Genomic DNA, 20,299 nt, shown 5'->3' on the forward strand with positions numbered 1-20,299 from the left:
GCCGGCCTCTGCCCTGCCTCCCTGCTGCCGGCCTCGGCCGGGGAATTGCCGCTTAGCTGGGGGGAAAAAAGCCGAAAATGACATTTCAAAAAAATCTTCGGGTTTTTGTAAACATGTTAGGAGTATCGTGATTACCAAAGAAGTGGAAGGGCTGATTCCCCTTTTCCTTGCACTTTGGGTTTAGATATGATTGATGTTACCACAGAACTTAAAAAGATTACAGTGTGTCAGCTGTGTTAACTGCCTGTATGTGCGCTTCCAGCCTGCCATAGCTTCGAGAAGGAGCAAATGATGTCTTAAGCTTCACAAAGGTGTTCAAAACCTGCTTGTTCTACTCCTGTCTCATTTTGGTTTTACCTGAGATTTGTTTTCCAAAAAATGCTTGTCCTTATTTTTGTCAAAGCAAACAGATGTGCTGCCAAGCTGTGGATAAGCCAGGAGAGCACAGACAGTCGTGCGTGACTGGTACGATGCAGTAATTGAAGCCTTGGTGGAAAAGGGTTGTGCCAACGCAGTGGAGGGCAGGCTGGTGTGAAAGCTAAAGGCACTGTCTAGAGTATTATCACAGTTCAGCTGGGGTACAATAACTTGCTATGTCACAGTAATGCAAAATATGCTTTTGACCAGACAGGAATAATTTTCTTTCAAGCAGCAAAGAATGCCCTTATAACCTGGGAGCAAGGAGGAAAGAGGATGTGTAAATAAAGACTGTGTTTGGAGCTGTCTGGCTTTGTGGTGTTTGGTATTCCTAGCCAGTAATCACCCCTGTTCCTCAATAGTAAGTACTGTAGGTGGGCTTTCCCAGAAGACATTTTTGTAATAAAACCTCTTGCCCCTTAATTTCATAGGTGCTCTGTGAGGGTGAAGCTGAGCTGAAAGGCCACCACAGCTGTCTTCACCAGGGTAATACTTCAGCTTTCTGGCATTAAGGACCTAGGAAATAATCCCACAGGTATGTTGTAAATATATATAGCCACTCGTATTTTATAGGCAGAATGTTATTCTACAGTTGTAAATTGGCATTGCTATGACACTAACAGACAATAATTTTACTTCTTGTTTATGCCATAATTTCTTGAGATTCCATTTTTTTAATGTAGCTCTTCGCAATGCAGGAACTACGAACCCAGAGTATGATTATGTATTTCAAAGACAGTAACAGCAGGGGGAGCATGATTTACCATTTAGTATAAGAAGTTTTTCATTCTAGGTTTAAGTCAGGAATCCAGTCTGTTTATAATTTCCATGCTGTGCATATTGGCGAACATCCAAAGAAGCTAGCTGTAAACATAGATATTTTTCCTATGACTAGTTCTGATTTTTGTGTATGGTTTTCTGTATGTCTGAGAAATGAGAATATGGAGTATGGTAGGGGGCATGTTCTGGGGTGATCTTAGAACAGAGTCAACCCCATGCCTCTGAAATAATGTCTGATTTTAATTAAATTGCTGATATTAATTGAAAGAAACAGTTCACTGATGGTAGACCATTTTTATATAGAAAACCCCTTCTTTCTGAACAGGAAGTTCTTTTTAATGCTGTATGAGCATATGGAAGGTTATGTTAAGTATCATAATATACTGAAATTATGGGCTTTGCACAGTGAAATGCAGTCTAAATTTTAGCGCTGAAAAATAAGCTCTAATGGAAAAGGAGCATGCAATCTTGCTGTCTTCACTACCAGTGTGGGATTTGACTCTAGTCTGCTTTATCTGGGATGAGCTTGCAGACGCTGTGGAGTGAGATGCAAGCAGACTAATGCTGTGCATTAGACTAGCATGAATTTTCTTGCCTGCTGGAGTGTGGAAGCAAGATTCTTTGCTATGGTTTTTAAAAAAAAAACTGTTGGGAGCTAATCAAAATTCTTATAGTTTCTAGGGTTATTGTAACGAAGGGTAACACAAGCCATTCTATAGTAGAAGAAATGTATGCAGTTTTGCATGAATGTACTGTATCCTTGTTAATGTGTGCAAATGAACAGCTTTTCCTCTTTTTCTTTTGGCTTGCCTTGAAAAATACAATGCAATCATGTTGTATTATTTGCTAGGCAATTATAATTGTTTTCAGATGCACGTTAAGCCCTTTGGCAAGAAAGGTAGTGGTGTTGGCATAAGCTGTTTTGAGCAGTAAATCCAACATGTACTGGAGGAAGGAGCTGGGAAGCAGTTATCTGATGATGAAGGGAGCAGAGAACTCACTTGCGAGGAGGCACCTAATGTTGAAAGGGAGCAATGCCTTTCACATCTCCCTGGGTATGACTGAGAACTAGCTATTTGTAGCGAGGTAACTAACTGCATGCTGCACTGGCAGTGTCGTGAATCCTGACATAATGTTCAAGATATGACAGTGCGGTCTGGGTGGGGCGCTGACAGGCGTTTAAATCCAAAGTTCTTTGGGTCAGAGGAGTGGCTGAATGCTGGAGCGTCTGAGTTCATGTGGATAATGAATTTTGGCCCTGAATTACTTGTTTCAAAGTCTTCAGCCAATGGTGAAGGTTTGCTTTCTTAGGATGAAGTTAATGTTTCCTTACTATTTAATAATTTTAAAATAGTTTTATAGCTGCTATAATGTGCCAGGCATCTCCTGGCTAATGTGTCAGGCCTAATCTGCAAGACTTGAAATACTGCTACAAGCTGGATGTTTTTTATGGCTGCTTTTCTTATAGAGGTATTGAGAGAAACTCTTCCTTGGCAACATCTTGAAAATCTGTTTACAATTCAGCCCATCTTTTGGCTCTAAATAAGTATGTAAGCAATCTTGCAGTTTTTTGTTTGTACTATTTTCCACTTAAATATAATTAGCATTATCTACAGCCATCAATACTGATAACAAGTTGTTGCCTGCTTTTGAAGCTCAATTGTTTGTGGAGGGGAAAGGAGATGAAGCCAGCTGCGCAGTCAGTTCAGTACTTCTTGCTGTGTCTGCAAGCAATAAGACAGTGGGTGGAAGGCACTGGCCTTTGGAGAGATCCTAAACAAACCTGTCTCATCCAAGAGTCCAACCTCAAATTGCTGTTTGAGGAGGGACCATTCTTCAGAGCCTGGCATGTGGGCCTCAACTGTATATGCACCAAGAACCCATCTGTGGCCTGAGGTGACTTTGGAGTAGTGATTTGCTTGTTAGATTTCACCATGATACTTTAAATTTAGATACAATGTGGAAGCAGCTATTTTAGCAGTCATTTTGCCAGGTGTCTTTAGTAGCATAGGCAGGCACAGAAGAGGAGACAGGCTGTAACCCTATTTGTATCATCAGCTTGTAAGTTGTTGCATTGTGATGATTCAGAAAAATGGTATATTAGTCAGATTTTGACAGTATCTAGTCATGATACTTTGTCTCACAAACTTTATCCCCCTGTAGCGAAGTGTGGGTATAGGTCTGTAGGAATGGAATCAAACCAGGGAATAATAGTCTGTCCTAATTGTGTGGAAGAAACCATTGCTGTGTGCTCTGGGGGGAAAAAACCAAACCCGGAAGAAATCAAAAACTAGATCTGTTAGGAGTAATTAAAATTTGTCATGAAGGAAACATATTGTGGAGAATGGCTGATGATCAAAGATATTGACAGAGCAGTGACTTCTGCATTGATCTGTGCTCAATACAACAACATTCTGAAGCAGCGAGTTGGCAGCCTGCTGACCAGTGATGGTACGCAGGTTTTTGACTGTAATTTCATATGGATCAATGAAGTATTGCGCACTTAGTGCTTTCTCTTCACTTTTAAGCTATCTGTTATACCTGTTTTAGCTGTTATCCAACTGCATCGCTATCTTGAATGTGAACTACCTTGGAGTGGCTAGGAGGTAATGTCATCTGAGTTTTGTGGACTGGAGACTGAAATATAGACTTAGAAAGAAATGCATTCACAGGGGCTGAAATTAACCCTGTGAAACTTCCTCCCCCCCAGTCTTTGGAAAGAGAGGTGACCTTGCTGGTGGCAGTTTGGAGCAGCTAAATCCCACCCCAGTTCCATACCTCCCCTGGAGAAGCCTGATAGCACTATTATGTCTACGTGGTGGAGTGGAAGAATACTGTGGGTTTTTTCTGGAGTTCATGTGATCAAAATGAGAGTTCACAATACAGCAAGAGTCACACTCCGGCCTGATTTGCCATAATAAGCAACGATAAGGGGTGTGACTTTTATTCTTTAAATTACATGGACTGGTCTTCTGTCGGTTCCACTTCGTTTAATTCTTCTCCATAAGACTGTACAAATTTGGAGCCTGGATGAAGGACCTGCTTTTGTTAGTCCCTGTTTTTAGTTAGGCTGTCAGGCAACTGAAGGGTTTCTTCTGACTTGTTTTCTTCTGAGCATACCTTATCTGGGAATGAAAACTGGTATCAGGAGTGAATGATCAGCCATGAGATAGTGCAACTCACATCTCCAGTTGCCTATCATGTGTGCCACTACTTTTACACTTTTAAAAAAAGCTGCAGAACACAAATCAAGTCCCCTTATACACCATTGTGCCAACTGAATGGGACTTGCTGAGGCTCTTTTGTGGGGTGAAGGGGGAGAGAGGGGTTCATGTTTTTTTAGTCCCTCTAGCTTCAGCATATGTGGGTACATGTGCTGCTAAAGGAAGGCTCTGTGAGGATCATGCTCTTGTCCTGTGACATACAAAGGAGACTGTAGCCTATCAGTTTGATCAGAAGTGGGAGCCCTAAAGGGACTGGATGAGTAATAGGTATTTGTTTCCTCTTCTGACCTCCCTTTGGTTTGTGTGGGAGCTGGCTTGAATCCCCCATGACTGGATATGAAATTCAGAGTGGGTGAGAAACTGATAGCCTGGTAGATGTGCAAGTAACTTTTCTTTTATAGGTCAGGTCCATGTTTTTATATCTTCTTGATTAAGAATTTTTAGAAAGCTTATTTAATAAAGAATTCAGTTTAACTTGTGAACAAAAATTCCGTCCTGGTCTATTTTGTCTAGAAGAACCTTTTTTTCGTTCTGCCAGTGCTCTCTGAAGTCTGACAGCACTCTCTGAGGTCCTAAAGAAGTGTTTGTACAATATCCATTTGGTTGGCTTTTTAGCTTTGCTGGCTGGGCACATTTAAGGGAAGGAAAGGAGCAAAGCATTAAGTATCTGTTACTATATGCGGAGAAGTTTAGTTCTACCAATGTTGCTGGAACAGCTTCTCACTACCGTGAGAACTGTCTCTCAGGTAAGGCAGTGGTGTAAGTGCTCATCTTCGAGGAACACATGACCTTAGGCTGATGGCACTTGATGCAGCCTGACGAGCCAGGGCAGTACGCTTGTTGTCCTGGGCCGTCTTGGAGCCCTAGCTCAGGGCAGTGTGAACTGCCCGCTTTTGGTTCCTGCACGGGGAGGTTCTTGTAGGCCACAAGCCTTCTCAATCTGTTGCAGAGAAATGTCACCATTCTCACTTAAATAAAAAGAAATCTTAAATTCACCTGTCCAGCATGTCTTTGTCATTTGAAGATGCTGTTGCAAAAAAGCCAGGAACATAGACAGTATCATAGGCAGTATTTGTCCTACACAGACTTCTTATCTGATGTTTCTGTGCAACTAAGTTCTTCCATTCTCTGTTTGAATAAAACTCATTATAAACATTTGCCTCAATTTAGTTATTGAGCTAGGAGGTGTTAATGTCCCTTCTGCCTCTCTTACCCTCTTTGTTAGTAGATGGGTTAGCTATGGTGGGGTGGGCATGCATACGTGTGTCTATGCACACATGCTTGTGCTGTCCAAGAATGTGGTTATAACATTATGTTCAGCCTCCTGTAACTCATTATTTGTGCTGGTTTTCTGAGTAACAGCTGTGAAAAGAATGTGTACAAACAATTTTAAAACCCTGCAGCCAGGTGTCTTGCTTGTTCAAGCAAAAGCTGATTTCTCTGTTTATTGAGGTTTCTGTTTATTGACTCAAGTAAATCTGAGTAGGATGGCAAAGCTGTTAAAGATCTGCTATAAAGACAAGCTGCTAGCTGTAGTAAGTGTTCTTCTTGGCAGATATCCTTAGCCATGAGAGAACATGGTGGGGAGGTGCAAGAGTTGTGTTGTTTTAACTGGAAAATTCCCTTGTAATTGTTTTGCCGGGCTTTGTGTAGTGCATCCAAAAAACCACTCCATGAAACGATGACAGACTATGCAGATGGACAATTATGGCTTAATATATCCAAATTAATGTACTTCCCAAGTGCTCTTGCCTTGCTGTGCTTTCTGCTACATCACTTATTGTGGCTTTTAGTATTGGCAGACCTCTGCATGGTACTATTCATTCAGCTTTACTCAATTCTCAGATTACCCATGTACTAGTTTGGAACTCACTTAAACAAGCAGTTTGGGAATATGCGGTTTGCAGGGGGGTGAGAAACAGAAGAGGGAAAGGAGACGACTTATGATGCTGTGAGACGTTTTCCTGCTTACTCATGCTTGCAAACCATTGTGGCAAATGTTTCTGATTCCTCATGTAGTCTTTTAAAGCAATCAAAAGGATAATTTGAAAACAATCATCTTGCCATGTGATAATATGTTGCAGAGAACAGAGCTACTTCTAATGTTCTTAGCGGTGGTAGTATCGCTGATGGTGTGTTTGGTGTTTGTCTATGGCACTGGTGAGATCAACTGAGGGTGAGGGCTTCTATCATGCTGTGGGCTTGAAAAACCCAGAAGGAAAGGGCGATACTCACCTGCCATCTCCTGTCTCCTGTTGTGCAGGCAGGCATGTGGAGCCCAAGGGAACTATGGGCTAGAGTTGTCCCAGAATTACCTTATTTTAATACCTTCCCATTTGCTGCATTGCTTGAAATTTTAGGATGTTCCATGTATTTTCCCTTCCCTTCTCCCTCCATCCCTCTTTCTCATCAGATTTAAGTGATTCCATTTTGCCCCAAATAGCTGCATGTTGTTTAATGTATTTGGAGTAAGAGCAGGTTGCAAGTGGTCGTTTCCAGCCACCAGTTTACGCATTACAATGGGTAGGAAAAAAGAATAATTGCTTCTTGGGTTAAGGTGAACAGCTGTCATCTTCCTTTCGATACTGTGTGCATGGGTGTTATGAGAGCTCGGTGTTTGCTGAGCAGCAGTGCTCATACGTGAGGGGTGGCTGTGGTGAACAGGCAGCTCCGAAGTGAGCTGTAGGCTGATCCGAGTGCAGTGCAGGCTCCTCATAAATTCCCTGGAAGAGGCAGTCCTGGCCATCAGATCTACCAGGAGAATTACAGGTCCCAGGAGGCTCTTCTGTACAGACCTTGCATCTGTTACTTCACTTGTCTACTACCTCGTCTGCCTGTCTGCTCAGACTGGCTTTCCCTTCCATGCCCTCGGTGGGCTGTGCTCTTAAAAATGTAACAGTCTGCTTTCAGCCTCCATCTCGAGGAGCTGGGTTTCTAAGCTGGCACAGCCTTTGAAATACAGAATTCATGAGGGCTGTGCCCAGAGGCCAATATGCTGGGATGATGCATCCTGAATAAGCAAAGCTGGAAATTTCACTTTCAACTTTTCCAAGCATTGCTGCCACTTGCATGCTACAAAAAGCTATATTTCTCTATTTGGCTTTCTCACTGTTTGTATTTCTAGACAGTTTTTATATAACTGAGTTTCATAGCATGCTACAAGTCTGACCATTTAATTTAGACTTTTATTATTATTGGAGTATAATACAACTTCGTATACTCTCCTATTTTCCAGCTATAATTATGCATGAAGTAGAAGGCATTGAGCTCCCCGTGCAGAAGATCTTGTTCTCACTGTCTCTGTGGACAAATTTATTGCTTACATTACTTCTGTCATGTGGGCCTTCCATGGACTGCAGCATCCTCTGTGTAAATCCCAAAGAGTATACCAGATAGTATTTGATACTGTTAAGTAAGCTTCTGTGGTTGAAGAAGACTTTTTTAAGCTTTACTGATTAGAATTCAGTATTTCAAGGATCTAAATCATTTTCATGAGGGTGAATGACTGAAGATGAATGCCTTGGGTTTTTTTTTCTCACAAATAAGTTAATCATTTTTACTCCTCCTTTTCCTTTTAGTTTGTTACAGGTTTGAGCTATCTGGAAGATGAAGCCCTGGCTGCAGTTGGTATTCTTTATCTGTATTTTCTTGATCTGGCACACAGAAGCAGAGTTCTTCACCTCCATAGGTATGGAAAGAACCAATGCATGATGTTGTGAAGTGGTTAATGTGATTGCCAAAACTGTTAAAGTTTACAGTTGAAGCACATGGCTTTCTTCAGATGGCCCTATCGAACACTGTCTGCATTGGGCAAAGCTACTCTTCTGCATCCTTGATGCTATTCTGCATTGCAAGTCTTGCATTGGTGCAATTTGTTTGCAGTTGGGTAACTTAGCACATTGTGTCCAACATGATATAAGTTTCTCTGGGGGGCTCTGTCAGTAAAATAAGACAGTACCTGTGTTTTACTAAGAATTGTGCACCTGTTGTAGTCTTGAACACAGCACAGACCTTATGCTAAAAAGCTTAGTCCTGAATTCATGATTTATGAAGAGAATTTAAGTGATAAATATGTGAAATATTTTCTTTCACAGAGCTTGAAATCTCATGTCTTCTCAAAAAAATGGAGTTAGGTATCAGAAGGAGAAATTAATATCCCCCTTACATTATGCGTGTTTTATAAAACCTGAGTAAATCCTTAAGAATTCACATTGTTATAAATCCTGAAAATAAATTGATTTTTATGACAATTTAGTTCTTGTGATATAACCGTGTATGGTTGTGGTAGAGCCTGAAAATAAGCACAAACTGAGTTTTCTGCTGTGACTTGGTCTAATGTTTTCCTGTGGAATAGTGTGGGGAATTTACCCCCATAAGGGTAATAGAGATTGATTAACTACAGCTGGCTGTTCTCCAGAATATGCTTTGAGCTCAGTGGAGCTATGTTTCTGAACGGTAAAACTCAACACTCCCGGTGGTTTATTTTGCACCACTGTGTGGAACTGCTCAGCCAGAGCAAGGCAGAGTGGTGTTTCACTGCCAACCCCCAGCACATGCTCCTGTGATCTGGAGTTGGCTAAACAGTATTTAGCTACATGTGTATTATTTGGTTCTCTTTTTTCCTAAGTTAAGTAGCTTTTTGTACAAAGTTACTGTGAAAGATCACCTTTTCTTTACACTTGCCTATTCCTGAACCTTTCCTAACTCTCATAATAGCAGAGCCTGCTGACTTCCATCTGCTTAATCACGCCTCATTAATAATTACTTTGGAATGCTGAAACTAAAACTGTGGCTGCATTTATAAATCTCATCCGGTCTTTCAGTGTTTGGTCTTTGAAAAGCAAGGCTTGTCATAGCAATTAGGATTGACATACTAGCAATTTCCACTAACACTAATCAGGAGAGAGTGTGTGTGTGTCAGTCTATAAATATTAGTCTGAAATTCCTCTGTACTTAATATTAGGTTGTGTTTCCACAGTAACCCATATTGAAAAGTTGTATTTTTAAGTGATGCCAATGGTTAGACTAATAATTTATTAGTGTGACCTAATCTGTATCCATATGTAGAACAGATGCTTTGGCAAATATTTGGATCTTTCGTTGCTTTGACTCAATAGCTGTATTAATGTCAAACCTTTCTGATTGTCTTGCATACAATTGTAATACTAAAAGTAATTCAGAGGCAGTGGAAGGGTCACAGCGAAGCTACATGGGCCATTGAAGTTGGGATTTTAAAAGCCACTTGAAGCATTTGAATGCCAGACCTGTATGTATAGCAGCTTTTGTGGTTTATAGGCATTGAAGCGCACACCCTTAATTTGTCTATTCTTTGTGGTGGTTTTACTAGCCCTAAAGCATCTAAGGTCTGTTTTCTGTGCTGTTGGAAATTGTTACTTTTTGAGGTCTGATTAACGTTTGCTCATACTCCGTTTTTAGGTCAAATGACAGACCTGATTTATGCAGAGAAAGACCTGGTGCAGTCTTTAAAGGAATATATCCGAGCAGAAGAGAACAAGCTCTCTCAGATTAAAAGGTAGGGGGAGAGGTTTGCATAATGAAGGGTGACAAAATGGCTCATCTTCAATTACACCACACCTTTCTGTCACCACTCTTTGCTGCTAGATCTTGTTAGTATTTCCTCAGTAGATAGTCACAGTGAGACCACAGGTACTAACTTGGTTGTAATTTATTCCCATAAACCTGCAGAGAGGGGGCCTTGCTTCAGATATTGTTTAGACTTTGTCTGCTTGTTTAGAAACTGTTGTCTGCTGGGCTCTTCCCACTTTTCCCTGTCCTTGTACCATCACAGTGCTCCTATGGAAAGACACTCATGTTAGAGGAGCCTCGTCCATGTGAGTTAAATGCCTCTGGGTGTCAGTGCTCTGTGCTACCTGTTGTTTCACAGCATCAGCACTGCTTACAACAGCAAAGTGTGCCAATTGCATTGTTTAGTGGAGCACACACCAAATCCCCAGCTTCCTTCCCGTGTTGGCTTTGCTCTCAGGGACAGGTCTCCTGCCTCGTTCTCTTCAGTTGCTGACCTGGCTACAGCATATCTCGGACATTATCCTGTTTGCTTAGATCACTTGAAAGGCTCTTGCTGACAACCGATATTTTCTGTGTCCCTTAGACTGTTAATACTTATCTAGCTGAAAGTAATATCTAATAGGGCGTGACACTAGAATAGTCTAAATGAGGTCCAGGTTCAGAATAGCTGAGAGCCATACTTTCCAAAGAATTTGTAAACTCCAGGCTATGTGTGGCAGTTTGATCTCCCTTTGGGGGTGTAGGGTGGGGATGGGGCTATGGAGTAAGTGAAATGATATGAATCCCTTGTCACTTGTATACACATGTTCATTTCTTAAAAGCTGCCCTATTAAGGAAAAGCAATCTCCTCTTCAAGTATTGTTAAAGAGAATGTCAGTTCCATCTATGTATAAACTTTTTTCTTTTTTCCATATGGACTGACATATGCAAGTGCTTTTTAATGTGTTAAATTTTCAGTTGACTTGTATTTTGGTGTGTTTGTAAGCAAGAGTATTCTACCACTGTGTCAATATTTGAGCCCTTGCACACTGCTAGTGTATGAGGCATGTTCTTTGTAACAGAGGTGCTAAATTTTATCATTTGAATATGGTAATACTTCTCAGTATTTTGTCTATTAGTTCCAGAGATATGTTTATGATTCAAAAGCATTGTGATGTGAATAAAGAGACTAGAACTTGACAGTATTTACTATTTTGCAAAATAAATATTAGGAGTAGTGAAAGTCTAAATTAAAAAGAGTGCAGGTGAGACTGGTCTTAATTGATGTTGTTAATCTGATATCCCTGCAAAGGATCTCTGGAAAAACCATTTTACTTTTGTTCTGTTGCAACATCATAGTATAGAGGAGAAGCCAGGTAGCCTGACAATATTTACCTGTGTTTATGTAAAATTGTTTGTAACCATAGTTCATTCATGGCTAACTGACTTTGAGATTATAGGCTCAAAGAGGATTTCTTATGTTCAGTTATGAGCTTATCTCGGCAGAGTGTTTTCTTCCTATTGAGTACTGACAGAGGAACACACATGTTTGTGGCCAGATGTTTGTGTCAAGGGATAATATGAAGGGCAACAGAAGAAATTCTCACTTTAGCATCAGCAGTGTAGTTGGCGGTTCAAATGTACTGTAACACAGAGGGTGAAGTTTCCCACTACTGCTTTGAAGCTGACCAAGAGAGCCATCTAGGTGACTGACAGCACTGCCATTGTACTGTCTGAGGGTTTCCAGTCTGAAAATCAAAGCTTATGGTTTAGTTTCCATAAAGCTAAAAAGCTCTTGGGGTTTTATTTTTGCTTGTATCTTTACTAAGATAGACAAGTGACACTCACAGTGATTGTGTGCTATATCTCGTTATTTTCTGAAGTGCAGTATGCTGAAAATTGATGGCTAAGACTCATTGCAAGCGAGATGTGGGCCCACTGTAGTAAGGTTTAAAATAGTAAGCAGGGAAATAAATTCTTTTAAAAGAAAGACTATTTTAATTAAAAAAATCAGTTGTACTTCACTTTATCCTTGTGAAGTTGAAAGCTTGAAAGCCAGTTATGATGGCAAAAGCAGCAATAAATTGATTCTAGCTGTGTGTAATTAGGATGACTTAAAAAGGAAGACATGCGTTCATAAATTGTTCTCAGACTGAGGCGTACACTTCTTGTTCCAGCTGGGCTGAAAAAATGGATGTACTGACTAGCAAATCAACCTCTGATCCAGAAGGGTATTTGGCACATCCTGTAAATGCATATAAACTGGTGAAGCGTTTAAATACTGACTGGCTGGAATTGGAAAACCTGGTTCTTCAGGACACAACAAATGGTAAGGAGTTACAGGGGAGAAGATATCAGTAGGAGGTAGCCTTAGAACACCGTTGCTTATCCTCCTTCTATTCTGGAAAGCTGCAAACTTGGCTGTGGTTTAAATATTATTGCCAAGTTTGAAACTTAAACAAATGACTGGCTGCTTGTTTACTGGTTACCCAAGTGTGTGAAACTTGCCACTGAAACACACCTGTCAAGACTCAAAGAAACTGTTACCTGCCTTAGACCTGTTACATTTTGTGTGGCTTGTGCTGCCTAGTCTTGAGATTTATTTCCTTTTATATAAAAACTTACTCATCTGCTTTCCCAGTCTGCTGCTTCTCTTGGCGATCATTGTTTTTTGACTATGTTGATCAGTAGATAAGATTTAAGAATCAAAATGAGACCTATACTGAATTGGTGAAGGAATTAATATCAGCCCCAGCATTAAGAGTTGGCAGATGTTGTGGTCAGTCTGATGATAACAGGATAATATACAATTACTATCTGTAAACCTATCCTTCTGTATCAAATCTTTCCAGTACTAATCTTTGCTTTTGCATCACATTGTCAAAGTGTCTGCCTGAATTTGCTTCCATAGCTTGCTTTTTTTTTAAATGCAGGTTTATTTTTACTGGACTCCTTAACAGTAAGGGAGAAGAGGCTATGTTTTTCAGGCAGAACATTGCATGTTTTCCCTTTCTACTCAGCATATGCTAAAGTTTAGGTACTTGGAAGCTTTTTCCAGCCAAGATTTTTATTGCCTTTTGGAATAGTCATCCTAGATGGAAATAAAATACTCGATTCTATTGAGTACTTCTGTCATTCCCTTTCAGTTCTGCTTGCTGCATTACTAGAAATGGCTGGGTTTTCCTTCAGTTGATTGCCCCCACTTCTGCCCAACGAACCTGCTGTACAGACTTGATATGGAATTAAATGCACTACTTAAATATTTCTAAATGTCACCTGTTTTTACTTGTCAGGTTTAAAAGCCTCTTACTGAGTAAGGACCTACCCCTGCTTAGGGGATCCTGGATCAGGGTTTCTGTCCCTTGAGCTGAGATTTGAAAAGCTGTCATGGCTTTACAGGTTGGAGTACAAGAGTCTGAAATATTGTCCGGTACTATGATCTGTAGTTGTCTCTGTGGATATTGCGTGAGAACTGATGAAAGCTATTAAGTTTTCATGCTAGAAGGAGGCATTACAGTAGAATGAAGATCATGAGATTCACATTGTACTTTTGTAATTGTGTGGCACAAGAAAACAGAGGGTTTTAGTTATTTATCCTTTATCTCTTGCTCGTGAGCTGTATTTCTTAAAATGAGACAGAAAACAATGTTTTTGTAACTTGAGAGCCTAATAAGAGGCTTTAAACCAGGATTATTTGAATCTCAATTCCCAAAACAAAGCAGATGTTTCCTCTTCTGTGTTAATCTAGCACTGATACTTATACAAACTCTGGGAGTAACATCTTTCCCTTTTACTGCAAAGGCTTTATTGCAAATCTTACAATTCAGCGTCAGTTTTTTCCAACTGAAGAAGATGAGACTGGAGCTGCGAAGGCTCTGATGCGCCTGCAGGACACATACAAACTGGATCCTGAAACTCTCTCTCGAGGAAACTTACCAGGTAAGCACACAAAGGTCTTCTCTGCTTCAAAAGGAGGGAAGTGGTAACATCTTTAAACTCTCTCCAAAAATACTTTTTCAATAGTGAGGAAGAACCATGGTGCTGAAAGTCCATGTGGCTTAGATGCTTGAGGACATACCTACTTCAGCACTTTGAGAACAACCTTGAGGTGGTTCCCACCCAAGCCAAAGCACCATGGTCTGCAGTGACCAGCTCAAGTAGCATTTTTTAAATTAGTATTACTTTAAAAGAAAATGCTGATTTTTGTAATTGCTATACCAAAACAACAAAGGATGACATACTTTCTTGTGCTGGTTACTGCGTAAGCAAATGCCATTAGTACTTCCTGTCCCCAATAACTTACGAACCGAGGGAAGGAGCTGCTCCATAATTCATTGCTCTGATGGCTCTTACAAAGCTTGGCTCTGTTCTTGTTTGCTGTGGTCTTCCAGTGAGGCTTTGGTTGAATCACTTTGCTCCCGTTCTTTCTGTGAAATGGGGACTAACAGTTTTTGCCACAGAGAGGTTTTGGAAAGTATATAGATTGGGATGCTTCAGTGTTTTGGCAGCTGAGTCCTGATAAATGTTTGTTGCTGCTGCTTATGAGAGACTTACTGAAACTGGTTGCAACACATTGTTTACAAACTGAATAGGCTTCTTTAGTGTGGCTAGATGAGTTGACAAAACAGTTTTAGTTATTATATGTAGGTTATTAACAATGAACTTAATTTTAAGTCTTATCTGTGCATCTGCTGAGCTGGAGCAACTGGAAATCAGTGCACGGTTACAGTCAAATGGATACCCAGTTTGTCTAAATAACAATCAGCTTGCTTATGCACAAATATACATCTCCAGTAAATAGCAAAGAACCTAGCTCTGCATATAGTCAGGCTTCTCTGATCATCTAACAGTGTTAACTTGTAGGTTCAGTAAAATCTTTTAAGCTGTTAGTGTGCTCTGCCTTTGCCTACAACAGAAAACACAATAGCTTAACACTGTAATTTCTATGTTAAACTTCTCTTGGTTTCCAAAGGAATTAATGCCACAGAATTATGATAGAACGTAATCTTTAATTCTGAAGGTGATCAATTTGGTACAGAACCTAAAATATTGTCAAAGCATTGTCTTTTAGAAGCCTTTTTGGATGATAAAAGCATGTATTTACAGATATTCCTCAATGTGCCCCATGTATTTGAAGGCAAAGGTGCATCTGTGTAGATTGCTTAAAGCTATCTTTTTGTTTTTAGGAACAAAATATAGATCCACTTTGACAGTAGGTGACTGCTTTGGTATGGGCAAGACTGCTTACAATGATGGAGACTACTATCACACAGTACTCTGGATGGAACAAGCCTTAAAACAACACGATGAGGGGGAGGATACAACAGTCAGCAAAGTGGAGATCCTAGATTATCTCAGCTATGCTGTTTTCCAGTTTGGGGATTTACACAGAGCCATGGAGCTTACCAGACGTCTGATATCCCTTGGTAAGAACAAAAAACCTGCTATTCTAGTGCTGGGGAGTGTTGTTGGCAACAGAGCCCAGAACAGTCATGGCCCATACATATTGGTGAGCTGACTGGAAGGATATCCTGCCAGATGACTTGTAATAAACATAGGTCCTGGAAGAAAAACCAGCTTACTTATACACGAAGTATCTTTAACAAGCTATCTTAGTCCATGCTGTTATTACCCAAAGACCCAATGTTTGTCTGATTGCAGTACCTGTGTGCTTTGCTTCAGTGTATTGAGATGTTGTGTTTGGTAATGGTTAAAGCCTGGATCAAGTGGAGGTCAAGGCTACCATGGACTTAGGCAGTGCTATATCTTCTGTAAAGTCCTACTGACTTCACATATTCCTTTCTATTCCTCAGTGCAGGTACTCTTTGATGCCAGAAGAATACTTTGCCTGAGATCTTAAAGTATTTATTTCTGAATATTCAGAACAGATTGAGTTTCTTAAAACCTCCTTTTATCTCTGGTCTGTTTCTAGCTTTCTCTTGAGTAAGCAAATAAGCATTGCTTCCTATCTAACTTTGCCTACTTCCTGCATTGGAAAGGTTTATCCTCCCCAATTAGTGTTAACATCTACTGTGTTATGTATTTGTATGTTTTTTTAATCTGCTGTGGTTCTTAGTTTAGATGTTAGCTGCATCCTGAGCGTGGGTGAAGCCTTTCTATTAAAAAATATGTATCAGTCTAATTTCTGCAGACATTGGAATTCATAAATTAAAATTTACAAGAATATGAATATGTGTTGAATCTAGCTCCCTCTGCAATAGGGTTTAGCACTGATAGCAGAATGCAAATCCTTATCAGCACCAAACAGTGGAACAGACTTGGCAGTCCCCTTTGGGAGCAGCAGCTTCCTCTGCTCTGGCCTCAACTTCCTTATCTGGCCACTATTAGCCTATGCTCTAATGAGTGGTTACATCAGTGGCCTTCTGGGTTAGTTCCATAAGATAAACACAATAAGCTTGGGAGAGCCAGAAGGGAAAGAAACTGTTCTAGGTGCTAGCGTCCAGAAACATTGGTGAAGAGGGAATTGTTCCTTCTTAGTTATGCTGGGTAAAGATCTATTGATGACGTTTATTGATTCATACCAACATCACTAATAAATCACTAATGATAGGTCCAATGATGCTAGTGATCCAGGATACCGCTCATATAAACCTGTTACAAACATCTAGAGATGGATGCTGTAGGTGGGCTGTTAGTGGTAACTCATACCTCTGAGCTTCCTGACTTTGGAGGAAGTCTTTGGGACTGAAGTCTGTGGCTGGGACTCCACCGCAGTCCTTGGTTAAAGCATGCTTGTGCAGTGCGGATGAGAAGCATGGTGGAGAGGAGTGGTGCAACAAGTAGACTAGCTTGATTCTTCTGATGAGCTCTATGATCTGCTTATCTTAGAACTGGGCAGAGAAGTTGAGAGAAAAGAAGGGATGTGAAGACCAAAAACTTCTACTCTTTTTTCTTCTTGGAGTACAAATTTTGTGACAACTCCTTCCGGAAAAGATTCTTTTGCAGACTATGCCTACCTTCCCTCTGCAAAGACACAAACTTCCCAGTGCTGGTTTTCAGTGCAGACTGGAGCCAATGCCTTCGGTTGCCTGATAATGCTCTAAGAAGGGGAGAGTTACTGCTGTCTCGATACGAAGACTTGTTTGTATTAATAGTTCCTGAGATTGCGTAAATCACTGGTTCTATCTGTTTTTCTCCCAATGAAGACAGTACTCATGAGAGAGCAGGCAGTAATCTGCGGTACTTTGAGAAGTTGCTGGAGAAGGAGAGAGGAGAGAAGGAGAAAGAGAAGTCAATAAACAAGACCATGACAACGACAGAACCAGCGGTGCAAAGTGGTGCCTATGAGAGGCCTCTTGACTACTTGCCGGAACGTGATATCTATGAGGCCCTTTGCAGAGGTGAAGGGGTAAAAATGGTAAGAGAAAGGCAAGAATTTCCTGACTGTGCTGCCTTTGCATAAGGGTGATCAAGCTTGGTGGGACATGTTAAGTTTTTCCTTCTGTGAAGCTATATTTTTAAATGTAGTTCTGTCCAGGCTGAGATTTGTGCCTTATGTCTTGGCCTCTCTATCTTTAGCTGTTAAGCCTAGACAGAAAAATAGCTCTTAACTGTACCTCTTTAAGGTTGTTGAAAATTGGTTCTCCTCAGTCTGTCTACTCAGCCATTTCAAATGCTGGCTGTACAGATATACTAGGAGGCTTTTTCCACTGAGAGCTGGTTATGCTTTGCCACACATAACAGAATCACATTATTCCTTCCTCTTTTGCATCTTAAAGACATGTCCTTCTGGGGTGACTATTTTGACCAACCAGTCTCCAGTACCTCTCAACAAACATGGCTTTAATTCTCAGTGCAGGAAAAGGAATCAATTTATTCCATCTGCATAGTCTTAATTATAAGAACCAGACTTTTTTTTACAGCTTGCTGCTTGTGTAGTTATTTGCTTAATCTGTAACCTATTATGATTTAGTTCTCCTAAAGGTTAGTGTTTCAGATGTTGCTCAGTGGTATCTGAGTGGCATATATTGTTTTTTATTTGCAGTAAATTGCAGAATCACTCATGCTTACCTCTTAAATTTGCTAGTCAGCTGATGGCTTTTATAGTGTTTGTGGAATGAAGCTCATTTTCTTTTTTGTCTTGCCTGTTTTAAGTTCATGAAAAGTGGTTGAGCAAATGATGTTTTATTTGGTGTTTTGTTTCAGACACCTCGAAGACAGAAAAGGATGTTTTGTAGATACCATGATGGAAACAGAAACCCTCATCTGCTCATAGCTCCCTTTAAGGAAGAAGATGAATGGGATAGCCCTCATATTGTACGATACTATGATGTCATGTCTGATGAAGAAATTGAGAAAATTAAACAACTGGCTAAGCCAAGGGTAAGTTTCCCCTCTTCCATCTCACTAATGACTGCTAATTCCGTGCTTTAATCTCTGTTAGCAAAGACTAGGTGAAGGATTTGAAAGGTCTGGTTTCATACTACAGATGATACACTGCAGCTGTGAGCCTAAAGGGAATGATTTCGAAACTGCCTGGTGATGTAGGACCGTAAAGCCCAGGCTCCTGAAGGTATTTATGCCTTGTTGCACTTAATTATGCGAAGTTCTCAGTAAATGGCTTAGAAACCTTTTAGGAAACTAGGGACTAGACCTGAAAAGGTAGATGACTGACTGGCTTACAGTGCTAGGAGTAGCTGTCCAATATACCTTAAGTCTGCCTTTTGAAATGGAGCCAAACTTCAAAACAAAATTTAAAAAGCCCAAATCCCAAGAGAAGTGGGAAGAAACAATGTTTGGTTTTTTTTTAAGTTGTGCTGGAAGAATATCTAGAGGTTTGGTTTTTTGCTTCGGGTAACCTGGAATCCACTGTTTCTGTTTTAAACCATAGTCTAGATTGGCACAGAGGCAGGCGCTTTAGATGCCGTGGTGCATCCATGAGTGGAACTGCAGTGTTCTCCTGAGGCCACACACAGCTCATTGGGAATAATGTGATACAGTTAACACAGGGTGGAGAAATCATTTGTGCTCTTAAGTAATTCCCAATCTGGGACTTGGGAAGGTTGGAATACTTGGAAGGATGAAGGCACAATGCAGTATCATTTTCCACCTAGATAACTGTCTGTTGGGCAGCAGAGAAACAGTTGTGACAGCTTCAGTGTGCTAGATGTAGATCCAACTCAAAGGCAGCAGCTTTGAGTGAGAGCCCTAGCTTTGATGCAATACCTGTAACCCGTGGTGTGAATTCTAGTGACTCTGCACACAATAAAAAAGCAGCTACCTAATGCAAAGCTAATAATTACCTTGTCTGATTTTTCTGGAGGTAGAATTTCCTGACTGTTTCCTTTTTGGCAAAAAAAAGTATGGCAGTGTGAGGTCAGCGGTAGATGCTACACCTTAGTTTTCTGTCAGGTCTGACAAGCATGTAAAACTAAACATTTCTGTTTTTATAAATGCATTCATTTTAGCACCCTTCTAGCTACTGCTATGAAATGTGGTACTAAAATTCCAGTCAAGAATTACCCTTCTGTATGTGTTTTTAAATGTAAACATAAACATCTAGTTAGAAACAGACTGAGAAACTGGTGCTTCCTAAGAACATTAATAACTTGGGATGTTTGTGAAGCTGAACTTCTATGACTACCAGTCAGCTATGGGAGTGTTGGCAGAACACTCCTGTCTCGATGAGGACTCTCACCTCCATAAATGGAGACTTTTTCTTATTACATCATACTATAAAACTTCAAGAGCTTCAGATAAAATGGAAACATTCAAATAGAGCATATCACTTAATCTATTTTCTCAAATTAAGCACATTCTAAATAAGGCAGCTATTAGTTTTTTTGTTCGGTTTTCCCATTTTGTTCAAAGCTGAACATAAGGTTCAAAGTTTTAGGGAAAGTCTTAAGTCTTGCTCACTGAGTTTTTCTTATGTTACTAATGTCAGAGGAATTCTTCATATAAGCTATGTAGTGTAGAACTGGGATCAGTCCCTGTAAGAGTAGGTAAATATTGTAGTCTTAAGATTCAGGTGAAAGTTTTAAATTAAAAAAAAAGCAACTATTTTCTTAAACTTATTTTTTCTAAATCTGTCTATAGCTCAGTTGCAGGAATAGCTTTAAATTCTGCGGTACTGCTGAAAGAATGGAAAATGCAAGTCCTGTGATGAGATGGTCCTTAATAAATATAGCTTAATTTCAGCCAGGAAATTTTAGTTTAGTAATCATGGAAGCTTTCAGACAGAACTCTGAAGTAGTATGTTAGTTTTGGGCTCAGAATGATGAGCACTTCCTTTGTTCTAAAATGCATTTGCAAGAAATTTCTACTTTTGGGTCCAAGCACTTTAATATTATCTGCAGTTTACACTTGCCAATATTTTCTTGTTTTGTAGG

At 40.2% G+C, this 20,299-nt stretch overlaps 1 protein-coding gene across 2 annotated transcripts in view; it reads left to right on the forward strand.

The window, feature by feature from the left end:
• The first annotated feature begins 803 nt into the window (after nt 1-803).
• P4HA2 (prolyl 4-hydroxylase, alpha polypeptide II) overlaps nt 804-20,299 on the forward strand; it is a 29,764-nt gene continuing 10,268 nt past the window's right edge. The window contains exons 1-8 of one of the 2 annotated variants that reach the window (XM_009579135.1): nt 804-952; nt 8,017-8,109; nt 9,858-9,954; nt 12,125-12,276; nt 13,749-13,886; nt 15,134-15,373; nt 17,114-17,325; nt 18,114-18,290. In XM_009579135.1, coding sequence (XP_009577430.1) covers nt 8,028-8,109; nt 9,858-9,954; nt 12,125-12,276; nt 13,749-13,886; nt 15,134-15,373; nt 17,114-17,325; nt 18,114-18,290 — 1,098 coding nt within the window. In that variant the 5' untranslated portion in view covers nt 804-952; nt 8,017-8,027. Of the gene's footprint in view, nt 953-8,004; nt 8,110-9,857; nt 9,955-12,124; nt 12,277-13,748; nt 13,887-15,133; nt 15,374-17,113; nt 17,326-18,113; nt 18,291-20,299 lie in introns of those variants that run through there. The other variant, XM_009579136.1, reaches the window with a different exon arrangement.

The sequence above is a fragment of the Fulmarus glacialis genome, unplaced genomic scaffold (genome assembly GCF_000690835.1).
Source record: "Fulmarus glacialis isolate BGI_N327 unplaced genomic scaffold, ASM69083v1 scaffold3376, whole genome shotgun sequence".
Taxonomy (NCBI): Eukaryota; Metazoa; Chordata; class Aves; order Procellariiformes; family Procellariidae; genus Fulmarus; species Fulmarus glacialis.